We start from the raw sequence: 14801 nt of genomic DNA, 5'->3' as shown, positions 1-14801 counted from the left end.
ATTATACTTATGACTATACGTATCGCTTAGCAACCAAACGCCGCTGCATTGCATGGTGGGAAGTTTCTGCTCAGCTAGAGTCCATTAGGCCTGTGTTGAAAAAAAACGATTTTCCGATTGTAGATCGATTCTCATATTAATTCCTAAAAATCGATTCTAATGTCTAAAGATCGATTTTTTTTAAAAATGTATTTATTTTTTTATTATTTTTTTTTTTTTTAACTTTAATCCCAGTAGTCGGACACAGTTTGTCATGACACTTCTGAAAAATGCCAGGTGCTTCATGGCAATATGTGTGCATGGTGACAGAATAAATTAGATAAGCTAAAATGATTTGTTTACTGCATGAACTGTTGCAATTTCTTTCTTTTTTGCACTTTAAATGGATATTGAAAGGCCTGTTTGAGTTATTTATTTCTTAGTTATTTCACAATAATTATTGTGAAATTATTATTTCACTAGTTATTTTACAGTCATATAATTTAGGCAACAGCTCAAAAAACATTTTAAATAACACTAAGTCAAATCAATATCGAATTGGATCGAATCATGATAATCGATTCTGAATATTAAGAATCGGAATCGAATCGATTCTTGACATTTGAATCGATACCCAGCCCTTGTGTCCATCAATCCACACTCATACATTTCTCCGGAATGAGTATGGATAGCGCATACTATTGAGTACGTTCTAATGTTTCGGACGCACTAAAAATTTTGCATACTCATTTTGCATACTCAATAGGGTGGAAGTATGGAATTTCGGACGCAGCCATGGAATTCTCCAAACTGTTCAGATCAATAGAAAATGTGTAGTATGTCTTTTCTTTTTAACTGTATGCTAACTTTCAGTTGAAACTGACAGCAATCTTAAAAAAAACATCAAAAACGTCTGAATCCTGGCCACCTGTGTCCTCGGGTGCGGGCTGCCCGTCCTTCACGGGCGTGGTGCTTTCTGACGATGACGACATGGCTTTGACGGAGGCAGGTTTGTGGCTGCTGTCCTGTGAGCTGGTGGGATCTGTGAAGGGATCCTGGGTGGAGTTTGAGTCAGAAAGCAACACCATCTCGCTATCCTGACTGCGCTCTGCGGAAAAAACAAGAAGAAATCATAACACAGGTCATACTGCTTCTTGCATGATCATTATTCACACAGATAATATGAGTATCAGGTATATTATGGACAAAAACACACATCTATCACACTATTAACAAATGCATAACCATTCAATATCAGGTTGGATTAAATAATACATAAATACATTTATATAACTGCAATGTATAATTATTTTCGTGTAAAGTGCTGGTGATTTCCAATGTATTTTGAAATGCCAAACAGTCCTTGTTGTAATGCAGGGTGACAAAAAAACTTTACAACTCTTTTACTAAACTTAGTCAAAAACAACCAATTAGTATTAGTGCATCTCTATTGACACATTATCATAAAAAGATGGTTTTAAATCTACAAATAAAAAAGTCAGCGTTCCTTTTATTTTCTATCTTTTGCAGTTTTAGACAAAAAAAATAAAGAAACAAAGAAATGAATAAAATTCTTCAGCAGATATCAATTAATAATAAATCCAGTTGCTGTTGCTATTCAGAGATGCACTCAAGGGGCTTTTCCAGACATTTACAGTCATGAGTTAACCATAAAATTACTATGGTGCTGTAAACATTGACAGCTGTGTAGTCAGTGCTTCCTAGTAAAGAGCACTTTATTTTGGTGGGTTGGAGGAGCAGTACCATTGAGGGAAGCCAGCCATATTGCAGACGAGGGCAGGCAGTAATCATGGTCAAACCCTGGTGAGGCTGTTGAAGATACGGGGAAGCTGGTTTAAAAGAATAAAAATAAAGCAAAATTGCACCTCTATATTTATTAAAAAATTATCTGCAGTAGCCTTCAATAATTTCCGTTTTTTAACAGCTGAGCAAAGATTTGAAGCCACTCCCCTTGACACCGTAGAACCTAATTCAGACAAGTATTTCCTAATGAGTATTTAATGACTAAAGAATTAAAACTTTCATCTCTAATAAGGAACAAAAGGCCAGAGGTGGTCTATTTGGCAATGTGTCAAATCCATGGGTGGATACATACCTAAAAAAAAAGGCTCCTGGCTAGTTACTCATTTATCTGTTAACAAAAAAGAAAAAGAAAAAAAAGAACCAACCAAAAAAAGCAAAACTGCCATTCAATTGCTAATGATAAATATCGAGAGAGAATACAAAAGAGTATTTTCCCCAGTCATGATTTCAAAATGTCTGAATGTGGTTCTACTGTCCAGTCAACCTTGATGCAGTTTCAGCAGGACTCAAGTCAGAGATTGGCGGCCTACCAGCAACAATATGCATGGCGGGGGAGTTTCTGACTTCAGCCTCACAGTTGAATGCCAATAACAGGGCCACCGCTTTTTTTTTTTTAATTTTTTTTTTATGGACTTGACATTTTCACACTAATTGGACATAATAAGAAATTAAATCCAATTAAGAAGAGATCAAACATGATTTTGCAAAATCTCTCCCATCTCCCTCTCTGTGATATTACTCCCACACCAATAAAATGTGACTATTGGCTAAACCAGACAGTTTAGTGGATTGTAATAAAAGGATGGATTTGGTCCAGCTGTGAAAACAATCACCCCATCAGAACAACATGCATATACAAAGCAGGTGGTAAAAGCGAGCAGGCAAAGAGGTAGCAGGCAGGTAGGCAGGTGGGTAGGTAGGCAGGTAGGTAGGAAGGAATCTGGAAAAGGTGACAAAACCGGCAGCGTGGGCAATATGGCTGCATTATTTGCACATTCAAACTATGCATCAATCGTGGATGGAGGCTGGCAGACAGACGTCACCGTTTTTGTCATGTAGAACGAATGATCGGGAGTGCTTTTTACAGGTAGGATGTGGCGCTCTGCGTAGGTCCACAAACTTAAATCAACTCTTAACACTTATTTCTTGAACACAATTATTTCGTATTTTGCCGTCTGAGCAGGAAAAAAAACCCAAACAATCCCTACCATTGTTGGATATTTCTCCAAAGAAGTCATACCCGTTATGACTACAACCCTTCCAGTGCAAGTTCAAAAATATACAGGACTGTCTCAGAAAATTAGAATATTGTGATAAAGTCCTTTATTTTATGTAATGCAAAAATGTCATACATTCTGGATTCATTACAAATCAACTGAAATATTGCAAGTCTTTTATTATTTTAATATTGCTGGTCATGGCTTACAGCTTAAGAAAACTATCTAAAAAAATTAGAAAATTCTGGGAATCTTGATCTTAAACTGTAAGCCATAATCAGCTATATTAAAATAATAAAAGGCTTGCAATATTTCAGTTGATTTGTAATGAATCCAGAATGTATGACATTTGGTTTTTTTTTTTAAATTGCATTACAGAAAATAAAGAACTTTATCACAATATTGTAATTTTTTTGAGACAGTCCTGTAATGTACACATGAATGTGCACGTATCAGTGACGTGCCCATTACTGAGAGTGCTCTTCAGCATCTGGCATCTATCATCCATTGTTCTCCACGAGGGAAGAAAAATCGATATTTCTGTAAATTTGAGTTGAACAAAACCTTAAACATCCCATCCGGTCAACATTTTATTACTTAGTCCAGGTACTGTGGCTGCAGTCCAGAAACATGTATGGATGATAGTTACATCCATGGCAATACTATGAAAAGAGTATGAAACAGATATCTACAAATACCGCTTTTAATTAATTGTATTATCACTTCTGAATATAAAATGGTGTAAACATTAGGCCTGTGTTGAAAAAAATCAATTTTCCGATTCTAAATCGATTCTCATATTCCAAAATATTCCTAAAAATCAATTCTTATGTCTAAAGATCTATTTTTTTTTTTTTCCACATCATTTTCGCCAGGTGAACTTTAATCCCAGTAGTCGGACACACAGTTTGTCATGACACTTCTGAAAAATGCCAGGTGCTTCATGGCAATATGTGTGCGTGGTGACAGAATAAATTAGATAAGCTAAAATTATTTGTTTACTGCATGAACTGTTGCAATTTCTTTCTTTTTTGCACTTTAAATGGATATTGAAAGGCCTGTTTGAGTTATTTAGTTCTTAGTTATTTCACAATAATCATTCTGAAATTATTATTTCACTAGTTATTTTACAGTCATATAATTCAGGCAACAGCTCCATAAACATTTTAAATAACACTAAGCCAAATCAATATAGAATTGGATCGAATCGAATCATGATAATCGATTCTGAATATTAAGAATCGGAATCGAATCTTGACATTTGAATCGATACCCAGCCCTAGTAAACATAACATATTTTGGATTAAACTCTCTGGGCGTGCGACTGAAATTTCTTTGAGGCGTGCTACAAGTTTACAACTGCTGATGGATATTCAAACACACGCACAGGTGAACAGTGAGAGCTGGAGCGTTGGTACTTGTTCAGCTCAAGAGACCAACCCCCCCCAGAAACTTCATCCACTGATTTTGCAAGGCTGCTTCAGCGGCGGGGCTCATTAGGTCGCCATTCCAACACTGGGCCACAGAAACAAACTATAGATAAATACACTCACCCCGTCGCACAAGTTACAACTACCGATACGGCAAACATGCATGTGGTTGGACTGTGGCAGGAAGCTGTAAGAAAATTCACACGCACATAGTGAGGACATGCAAATACCACACCGTTGGAATGAAAGGCCGAGCAAAGCTTGGAACCGGGAACTTTTAGGTGTTAGGCGACTGTGCCAACCTCAGCATCAGTACCGCAGTACGGGAGGACTCTATTAAAAAAACAAATTTGTGAACACAACGTATAATTCGTGGGAACAGAACAGTGAACGGCATTTTTTTTTTTTTAAATGAAAGAATCAGAATGTGACAAAGCACGTCATTATGACATCAGGTAAGCCTGCGTCAGCTCGTGCAAAATATCTTATTCTAAACCCTTGTACTGTCTTTGGGTCAAAATGACCCAATTCTTCTATCCTTCTTTCCTCCTGCCATGCTCTCTCCTTCCTTCTTCCTTTCCTCTTTTTCTCCTTTTTTACCCTCCTTTACTCCTTTTTCTTCCTAACTCCCTTTTGTCATTCGTTCCTTTATTACCTTCTTTGCTTTTCCTTCCTCCTTTCCTTATTTTCTCCATTCCTTCCTTCCCCCCTCCCTCCCTCCCTTCTTTCCTTTTCTCCCTTCCTTCCATCTTTTCTCCGTTCCTTACTCCCTTTCCTACTTCCTTCCTTCTTTTCTCCTTTCTCCCTTCCTTCCATCTTTTCTCCCTTTCCTACTTCCTTCCATCCTTTCTCCTTTCTCCCTTCCTTCCATCTTTTCTCCCTTGCTTCCATCTTTTCTCCCTTCTTTCCTCCCTTCCTTACTCCCTTTCCTACTTCCTTCCTTCTTTTCTCCCTTCCTTCCATCTTTTCTCCGTTCCTTACTCCCTTTCCTACTTCCTTCCTTCTTTTCTCCTTTCTCCCTTCCTTCCATCTTTTCTCCCTTTCCTACTTCCTTCCTTCTTTTCTCCCTTTCCTACTTCCTTCCATCCTTTCTCCTTTCTCCCTTCCTTCCATCCTTTCTCCTTTCCTTCCATCCTTTCTCCCTTCCTTTCTCCCTTCCTTCCATTTTTTCCCCCTTCCTTCCATCTTTTCTCCCTTCTTTCCTCCCTTCCATCTTTTCTCCCTTCTTTCCTCCCTTCCATCTTTTCTCCCTTCCTTACTCCCTTTCCTACTTCCTTCCTTCTTTTCTCCCTTCCTTCCATCTTTTCTCACTTCCTTACTCCTTTTCCTGCTTCCTTCCTTTTATTCTTTCTTCCTTACTTCTTTCCTTCCTTCCATCTTTTCTCCCTTCCTTCATTCCATCTTTTCTCCCTTCACCCTCCCTTGACCCAAAGACAGCACAAGGGTTAAATGAAACCGACCACCTGAGAAAAGATCATTACTAAGAAAATAACAAGAGAGAAAGTAGCCACTTTCTCAGCAAAACCGCAATCTAAAAAATGTATTCATATAAAACTGTATTGTATTATGTCAAACAAATAAGTCAAATAATTAGCAGCCATATTGCCCATTCCACCACATCCCAATCACCCGGTGCATGGGAACCACGGTAACTGAAAACGAAGCCATTGAGCATAGTGATTAGCAGTCTGAGCACTCCCCAGTGCGCTTCCTGTCCAAGTGCAGTGCAGGGCAAAGAGCCCAACCCCAGAGACAGAGTCTAGGACTGGGACTGTACCATCAGCCTGCCGCTCCTCATGCCGTTGCTGCTGCCACTGCTGCCTTCGGAGTGTTTTGCGTTTGGCGTAATCATGGTCAAATGGCGTGGCCACGTAAGGAGGAGATGTCAGACCTGGAGTGGCAGCTGATGGAAGGGAGGAGCTGAGGACATTCCCTATGCAAACTGGGGAACAGTTAAAGTCTTCATCCATCATTGAGGATGGTTTTTCTCTGAAAGCAAATTCAAAACGAGAAGAAATGTTACACTGCAAAATCTTTTTGTCGTCGTTTCTTTCGTTCTCGCTTGTCTTACTTTTCATGGGATCTCGGCATGCTTGGCATACTCTTCTCTTCCCCCCTTGCAAATGACCCTGTAGCTGCTTCAACCAGCAAGTTGAACAGGAGCTCATGATCCAGATCTGCATCACCAGCCTCTAGTGACTTCAGGATGGTGGCACTCAGACGGAAATGCAACTAAATGAGATTAGAAAAAAAAAAGATTAAGTTGGTTCATGCGCCGAACATAAGTGTTACCACTAGGATGCTATAGCAGGGAGGGAATACCGTATTGGCCCGAAAATAAGACAGTGTTTTTTGCATTGAAATAAAACTGAAAAAGTGGGGGTCGTCTTACATTCGGGGTCTAGACGTTATACCCATTCACAACGCTAGATGGCGCCAGATACCTTTAAAGCTAATGCTGAACTTAAATCCCCAGGCCAAAGCAAACCCCTGTCACGAAAAATACAAATAAAAATAACGGTAGCACGAAGAAGAAAAATGAAAAATAGCGGTAAGAAAGAAAAGAGAAGAAAATAAGAGAAGAGATAACAGAAAAAGGAGAAACATAGCAAAAATCTGCAGAAAAGAGGGTGGAAGATCGGCAGGTTAACCGGCAGCTGAGGAGAAATTATGATGCAAACTTCAAGATGATTTGAATGACGCAAAATAACAGGCTTTTTCTCTCGAATATATTGTTATAATTATTTGTTTCAGATGTACTGTAATTATTTTCTGTATAAAAACTGAATTTGGTGTTCAAAAAGTATTTTTTTTAAACTTTTAAAAGGTTCGAAAAAGAGGGGGGGTCGTCTTATATTCGGGTCAATACGGTATGTCAAAAATCATAAAGATTGTGCACTTGGTGACAAGTCTTTGATATTTGGCATGGCGTTAGGTTTGGACATAAGGTTTTCAAAAAATCACTGCAAACAAATTGGGACGCCCCCTAGTGGCTGGTTTGCAGAAAATTCAAAATGGCTCCTGCCGAAAAGACCAAAGGTCATATCTCAGCTTCTCTTAGTCCTAGATCGTTGTATATTGTCACTTTCTCTACTTTTTTGCTGCTACGAATTCCATTCTGAGATAAATGTCCTATTTCAAGGTCATGTTGAAGGTCAAATTTAATTTTCAAGGTCATTTTTTGCACAAAAAACTCCATATCTCTAGAATTAAGTCACATAGAAAGATTATATAGGGCTCTAGACCCATATTTTCACCCCCAAGGAATGCAATTCTCTGTTTATTGGACAGGTCAGTATCACTGTAGTGTCAATCTCATTGGGTGAGAACAGTGGCCTTCATTCAGGCTTAAGATGAACATAAACTCAGAACTAAGTCACAGTGAAAGAATAGGATTTTATTAAAATAACACCAAAAACATCAGCTGTGCGTATTTAAACTCACTTCACACCTACAATCCCGCCTCTAGCGCCTCGCTTATTCATTCATTTTGAATTTTCTGCAACACGGCCACTAGGGGGCCGTCCCAATTTGTTTGAGGCGGTTCTTGAAAACCTTATGTCCATAACTAACACATTGCCAAATATCAAAAACTTGTCACCAAGTGCACGATTTTCATGAATTCCCTCCCAGCTACTACCACCTTTTCCAGTAATTAATACTCCAACATATTACAAACAGTAATAACTCTATGAAATGAAGTGTTACTTAAACGTTGCTAACTTGGGAGATGAAGCTGGAAACCGTGACAGTCACCGGCTGGAAACATGGCCATGACTTTGATCGTGCAGGGATAAAGAGTTAGCAGTCACCACCAGCTTACCTCCAGAGCCTCCATGGCCAGGTCGGGAGGGTTATGGTAATGAATTTTCCTAGGATACCTGGCAGCTTCTTCATGCAGATAGTGTGCTGCCTATAACACAGGAGAGGAAAAAAGGAGAAACAGTTGGTTGGTATGTAAGTTCATAGGCCTGTGTTGAAAAAATCGATTTCCCAATTCTAAATTGATTCTCATGTTAATTCCTAAAAATCGATTCATATGTCTAAAGATCGATTAAAAAAAAAAAAAAATGTTGGGTTTTTTTTTTATTAATTTTTTTTTATGTTTTTTTTTTTCATCCTTACATTACAACTTTTGGTTATTTTTTTGTTTATCCCCAAAAAAGGAATGTTTTGTTGGACACGAGAATAACTGGTGCCATGTTTTTGCCTTTAAATATGTTTAAAGGTATGAAAACATTAAAGTGTTAGGTTATAATTGCATAAATTGTCTATATTTCATTACTTTATATACTGTCTTGGGGTTACATTTGCAAAAAATGCTAAGAACCAAATGCTCAAAAATTAAAAACCAAAATAGACCGAAAATGGAACAAATAAAAACGGAATGTGGGAAAAAATAAAACCGATTTCATCCGTCTCTGTTTGCCCTGGATCTGTTTGATAATTCTGACCCACGATGTTTCTGAAAGCAGTTCTATCAGCATTCTGGGAGCTGATTGGTCCTTACAGCATCATTAGCTGCCAATACTTGCTGTTTAATCTCAATATGATACTAGTAGTAATATTTTGCATAACTACAGTAATATAATTCATGCAACGGCTCAAAAAACAGTTTTAATAAAACTAACCCAAATCAATATAGGAATCGAATCGAATCAAATCTTGATAATCGATTCTGAATCTTAAAGGAGCATGAGGCAGGATAGAGGCAGGATTTATGAAAAAAATTCGTATATGTTTTAAGTTTTCTAGTAGTAATGTCAAGAATGAGCCCTCTAGTGTATCTCTCCGTTGCCTTGTGCTGCAAAATGTGCTGCAATTCGGAAGCCGAATTTCCCGCGCTGGGCTGCGGATGTGACGTCACATGACGCTGCATGCACGTTCTCCCCGTTCTCCCGTGCCGGCTTCGCTGTTGGCTGCAGTACCCCCGACGGCCGTCGTGGCGAAGGGTGGCGCTAGAGAGTCTCATTTCTTAAAAGGAGCCTCAAGCTCCTTTAAGAATCGGAATCGAATCTTGACATTTGAATCGATCCCCAGCCCTATAAGTTCACACGTAAACAGGTGAAACAGCACGTAAAAGAGTAGTAAACAGCAGCGAGTGGCGTCTTAATGGTTGACTGCGTTCATCCTGCTGACCTCCGAGGACGGGTGTCTCATACGGTTCCCCTGCCTCCACAGATCTAATCATAGCAGCACTTACATACATTGCTCTCTCTGAGAGAAAAACGCATTCTTGCAGGAGTGTAAAGGCAGTAATCTTGGTTTCAGTGGGTGTATTATGAAACATCTCCAAGGATACCAAGAAAAATGCCAAAAAGGTGCTGCAAGATCAGGCTCTTACATTCTGTGACTCTGTGAGCAGTTCAACTACAATTCTAGTCTATATCAGCGATACGGGTCTCAACCTTTTTGTAAAGATGCAGATATTCTACTGGAGGTTTCTTGCGTTTCTCTGCTATCTTCCCCAGCATGTAGTGAATGAGCCACTCTTCTTCATCACTGTCCCCCTCACAACGGGAGGCCCCTTGGAAACACTGAGACGCCGTCTCCAACATGGAGTCTCTCCTTTCCTCCATCTGAAACACAAACACACTTTCAGTTTGAGCTTTGAAGAATTAATTGTTAAGATAAATTGCTCAGCCAAAAGTGACAGAATGCGACAACCAAAAGTAACGCAGGAACTACCGTATTGGCCCGAATATAAGACGGTGTTTTTTGCATTGAAATGAGACTGAAAAAGTGGGGGTCGTCTTACATTCGGGGTCTAGACATTATACCCATTCACACCGCTAGATGGCGCCAGATATCTTTAAAGCGAATGCTGAATTTAACTCCCCAGGCCAAAGTGAACCCCTGTCACGAAGAATAAAAATAAAAATAGCGGTAGCACGGAGAAGAAAAAGAAAAATAGCTGTAAGAAAGAAAAGAGAAGAAAATAAGAGAAGAAAATGGAGAAACGTAGCGACAATCTGGAGAAAAGTGGGTGGAAGATCGGCAGGTTAACCGGCAGCTGAGGAGAAGTTATGATGCAAACTTCAAGATGATTTGAATGAGGCAAAATAACTAATGTGTGTTCAAACATTCTTTTTTCAAACTTGAGTCTTGAAAAAGAAGGGGTCGTCTTATAATCAGGGTCGTCTTATATTCGGGTCAATGCGGTAAATGTGCCTCACCTGTTTAACAACCTCTGGAGGAAGCTCGTTTCTCCACTGCTTGAGCTGCCGTGAGGCAAATGAATGCAGTGCGTATGATATGGTGCCATACTCAATCCAGAGGGATAAGTTGGAGGCGTCTATCTCCAGGGCCCTCTTAAAGCAATTAAGCACAGCTTGGGAGTGTTTCCATATGGGGACGTCACTTTTCAGCTCATTGGAATTGAGCTTTTCTTGTATACGGCTGGCCCTGGCCAAAGCCATACCTGCCCAGGAGTCGAACCTGAGCAAAGAAAGCTGGTCTATTAAATATGCATATGCAAAAAAACGTAAGGATAGTTAATGCATGCATATTTACTGAATATTTCCAGAAAAATCTGGATACGTTTGCCAACATGTAACTGTAAAACAATGAATAACTTAAGTATCCTTTTGAAATAAAAAAAAAATAGGATCAATTTCTTTTAAAACACATACAGGACTGTCTCAGAAAATTAAAATATTGTGATAAAGTTCTTTATTTTCTGTAATGCAATTAAAAAAAACTAAATGTCATACATTCTAGATTCAATACAAATCAACTGAAATATTGCAAGCCTTTTATTATTTTATTTTTGCTGATTATGGCTTACAGTTTAAGATTAAGATTCCCAGAATATTCTAATTTTTTGAGATAGGATATTTGAGTTTTCTTAAGCTGTAAACCATGATCAGCAATATTAAAATAATAAAAGGCTTGCAATATTTCAGTTGATTTGTATTGAATCCAGAATGTATGACATTTTTGTTTTTGTAATTGCATTACAGAAAATCACAATATTTCCATTTTCTGAGACAGTCCTGTGAAAGCACAAGGTCAAGAAATAAGCCACCTTTTGGGACACACGCAGATGTCGTGCATGTAGAACTTGATCGCTTTGGACTGCTCCTTATTTTTGAAATGATAATCAGCCAGCAGGTAGTAGATCTCATTGATGATCGGAGGTGCAGGGGAACTCCCCTCAGGAAGGCCCGGGGCCTGGAAGAGAACAAACATTTCTTTACAATGACAAACATGCAAATAAAAGTAATAAACATAGAGAAACTTTTTCCCCTTTTCATTCATACAGTTTTCGACTCGCCTCGTCTCGGCCTCAAAGGTTTTCCATTACAGTTCAGTACCACCTCAATGGGGGTGGACTCTCTTTCTCGTTCTGTGTTGCCCCATCGAGCTCCTTCTGGATGCAGTTGTCAGCCAGGAGGCACAGAAACGTGTGGACCTCCTCGTTGCACCACAGAGTAGCTTTGCTTGCCATTTTTCACTTGACCAAAGTTTAGTTATAGTGTAAATATTGTGGTTGCTGTGGCCGGGTTTTAAATGTGGCGGTTAGGAATGGGCGATATTTTACCGTTCACAATAAACCGTCAAAAAAATTCCCCACGCTAAGAATTTGTCATCTCCGGTAAATTCCCGTTGATGACGTTTTTGTGTAACAAACATGGCGGAAGGCGGATCTGAGAGCGAGGAGCTCGTTGTTAAACGAGGCTCCAGCTCCGTTATCTGGAACTGGTTTGGATTTAAAAAGAGAAACGAGGAGCAAACATCATCTATTATGTGCAGAGTCTGCAAAAACAGAAGAAAATGGTTGTTACATTTTGATATAACGTTTGACTATTACGGGAAAAAAATTGCAATAGTATCTAATTTGTGACATGTTCCAACCACTGGTTACTTTGCACATTTTATTTATATTAGAATAGGTCATCACTGATAGGGTTTTATTTTCAGTGAACTTTTATTTATTTGTCCTGTTTCTTTATTTATCAAGTTGTATTTGTTTCTACTTTGTGATTTTATAAGCTAGGAAAACTTGAAGGACAATGGGACTTTTGCTGTTTGCACTGTTATCCCACTGTTTAAGCCATACAGTTTGAATAAATGTTGAATCTGTTCTTACATTTCAAACTTGTTTTTAATCTGAGTCATTACAGTTTTGCAGTACAGGTGTACTAATTTAATTGGTTTTTATTCATTCAATTTAATTGGTGTAGTTTAGTAGCATTTAGTATTCTTTTAGAGCAGTGATTTGGGGGCTCCAAAGACTGAATGGGGTGAAAGATTTATAGTTACAATGGTGGAGTTGAATTGGTATTTTGTTTATCGTCATTTTTATCGTTATCGGGATAAATGCCAGAAATTATCGTGATACATTTTTTAGTCCATACCGCCCATCCCTAGTGGCGGTTGTGAAGGAGTTGCAAGACATTACTCTCTAGCCTACAAGTGGCCCGCAGCCTCGCAACGCTGCATTTTCAGCCCGACTCAGCTCAGCTAGAGCTCCGGCCAAGTAGGTGTGACCTACGGAGATACTAACCGTTACCATCATCTGGTGGAAAACCCTTAAAACAGAGTTGAGTCGAGCCGATACTAGTGGAAAAACACCATCTGACCTTTTTTTAGTGGTTGACACCCTTTTCTGAGGTCTTAAGGAAACCTCTGTGTGGGTGGAGTGATCTAATGCAGTGGTCCCCAACCTTTTCTGAACCGCGGACCGGTTTAATGTCAATATTTTCACAGCCCAATCTAAAGGTGTAGTTGATAAAAACGAAATAAAATGACAAGATCTGCATTAAAAACTGTGGTATTTTCTCTACAGTAATAATAATAATAATGAATAATAATAAAACATAATTTTCAAAAAAATAAAATAAAATAATGGAAATTGTAAATTACCTTTTAATATGAGTATTTCTATAAATGTGTTTTTATGTCTCATTAACGTTATTTAAAGCCAGGCTTTTATTTTATTTATTAAGGAGACCGATATTTAGTGCTTTTATTTTGAAGGCGTCTCGCAGAGACCTTGTAAACATCCAGTGCTTCGGACTTTAATGGTAAAAGTTTAACGGCAGTAGAAAGTTTGTCTGAATGACTAAACTAGTGTCAGGAATGCTAAAGTGGAGCCTAAAAAAAAGCACCTTCTGATAAGGATTTGTTTTCTTTGCAAATGTTATGCCGTATTTATGTACATATTGAGTTTGGCTGTCATGGTTATTCATGTATTGTGGTTAGCGGTAGGCCTGATTTATGGTTCCGCGTTAAATCGACGGCGTAGCCTATGGCGTCGCCGCGCGTCTACGCCGTAGGCTCTGCGTAGGTATAACGCGGAACCATAAATCAGCCTGTGTAGCTGTTATTACCGAGCGAGCGAGCAGCTGCGTCGGTCTGTATTTAAGTTAAATGAAAATTATATGAATGTAGAAAGACTAACTATTTTATTTTATTCCTTACAGTGTGTTTGCAGTGTATTTATTTTACATCCAAGGAATAAAAACAGTGTGAACCATCAGTTTGAGAGTCATCCATCATCAGTCGGGGCTACAGAAATTATTTTTTCTCTCTGTGCGGCCCGGTACCAGATGACCCACGGCCCGGTACTGGGCCGGGGCCCGGGGGTTGGGGACCACTGATCTATTGGACTTCATCTCTCTCTTTTGTTAGGTTGACTTCTTCTGAAAATGGTGTTGAACCCTTGTGCGCCCCAGCTCTGATGTTCTACTAATGTTGCATAATGTGAAGTGTTATGTCTACTCTTGCCGTGAGCAGCAGAAAACAGTCACAATAACAAACAGAATCCATTCACGGCACGCTCCACCATTTTCAATAATATGTCAACATTATCACCAGTAGCACTTGGATGCACAAATACAGACAATACGGCTCCAACATGAAGTGTGGCAGGGATACATGAAGGGAGGCTGAATAATTCTACCCTGATCTGTTTCAGGGTTTAGTTCATGTCCAGGATTGTGTCCTTTTTAACCCTTGTGCTGTCTTTGGGTCAAGGGAGGGGGAAGGGAGAAAAGAAGGAATGAAGGAAGGGAGAAAAGAAGGGAGAAAAGATGGAAGGGAGGAAAGAAGGAAGTAAGGAAGAAAGGAAGGAAGTAGGAAAGGGAGAAAAGATGGAAGGGAGGACAGAAGGAAGAAAGGAAGGAAGTAGGAAAGGGAGTAAGGAAGGGAGAAAAGATGGAAGGGAGGAAAGAAGGGAGAAAGGAAGGAAGTAGGAAAGGGAGGAAAGAAGGGAGAAAAGATGGAAAGAAGGAAGTAAGGAAGAAAGGAAGGAAGTAGGAAAGGGAGAAAAGATGGAAGGGAGGAAAGAAGGAAGTAAGGAAGAAAGGAGAAAAGATGGAAGGAAGGGAGAAAACAAGGAAGGAAG

At 39.2% G+C, this 14801-nt stretch overlaps 1 protein-coding gene across 7 annotated transcripts in view; it reads right to left on the bottom strand.

The window, feature by feature from the left end:
- The window catches only part of cabin1 (calcineurin binding protein 1), an 89290-nt gene that overhangs the window by 54712 nt on the left and 19777 nt on the right, over positions 1-14801 (bottom strand). For 3 of the 7 annotated variants that reach the window (XM_061730411.1, XM_061730413.1, XM_061730412.1), the window contains exons 21-28: positions 11478-11623; positions 10627-10888; positions 9859-10029; positions 8274-8363; positions 6522-6682; positions 6228-6439; positions 1744-1809; positions 908-1087 (exon numbers count right to left, since the gene is read on the bottom strand). In XM_061730411.1, the coding sequence (XP_061586395.1) occupies positions 908-1087; positions 1744-1809; positions 6228-6439; positions 6522-6682; positions 8274-8363; positions 9859-10029; positions 10627-10888; positions 11478-11623 (1288 nt within the window). The remainder of the gene's footprint in view (positions 1-907; positions 1088-1743; positions 1810-6227; positions 6440-6521; positions 6683-8273; positions 8364-9858; positions 10030-10626; positions 10889-11477; positions 11624-14801) is intronic. The other 4 variants (XM_061730414.1, XM_061730415.1, XM_061730416.1 and 1 more) reach the window with 3 other exon arrangements.

Source organism: Cololabis saira, chromosome 9 (genome assembly GCF_033807715.1).
Source record: "Cololabis saira isolate AMF1-May2022 chromosome 9, fColSai1.1, whole genome shotgun sequence".
Taxonomy (NCBI): Eukaryota; Metazoa; Chordata; class Actinopteri; order Beloniformes; family Belonidae; genus Cololabis; species Cololabis saira.
This window is presented reverse-complemented; position numbering and strand designations above follow the sequence as displayed.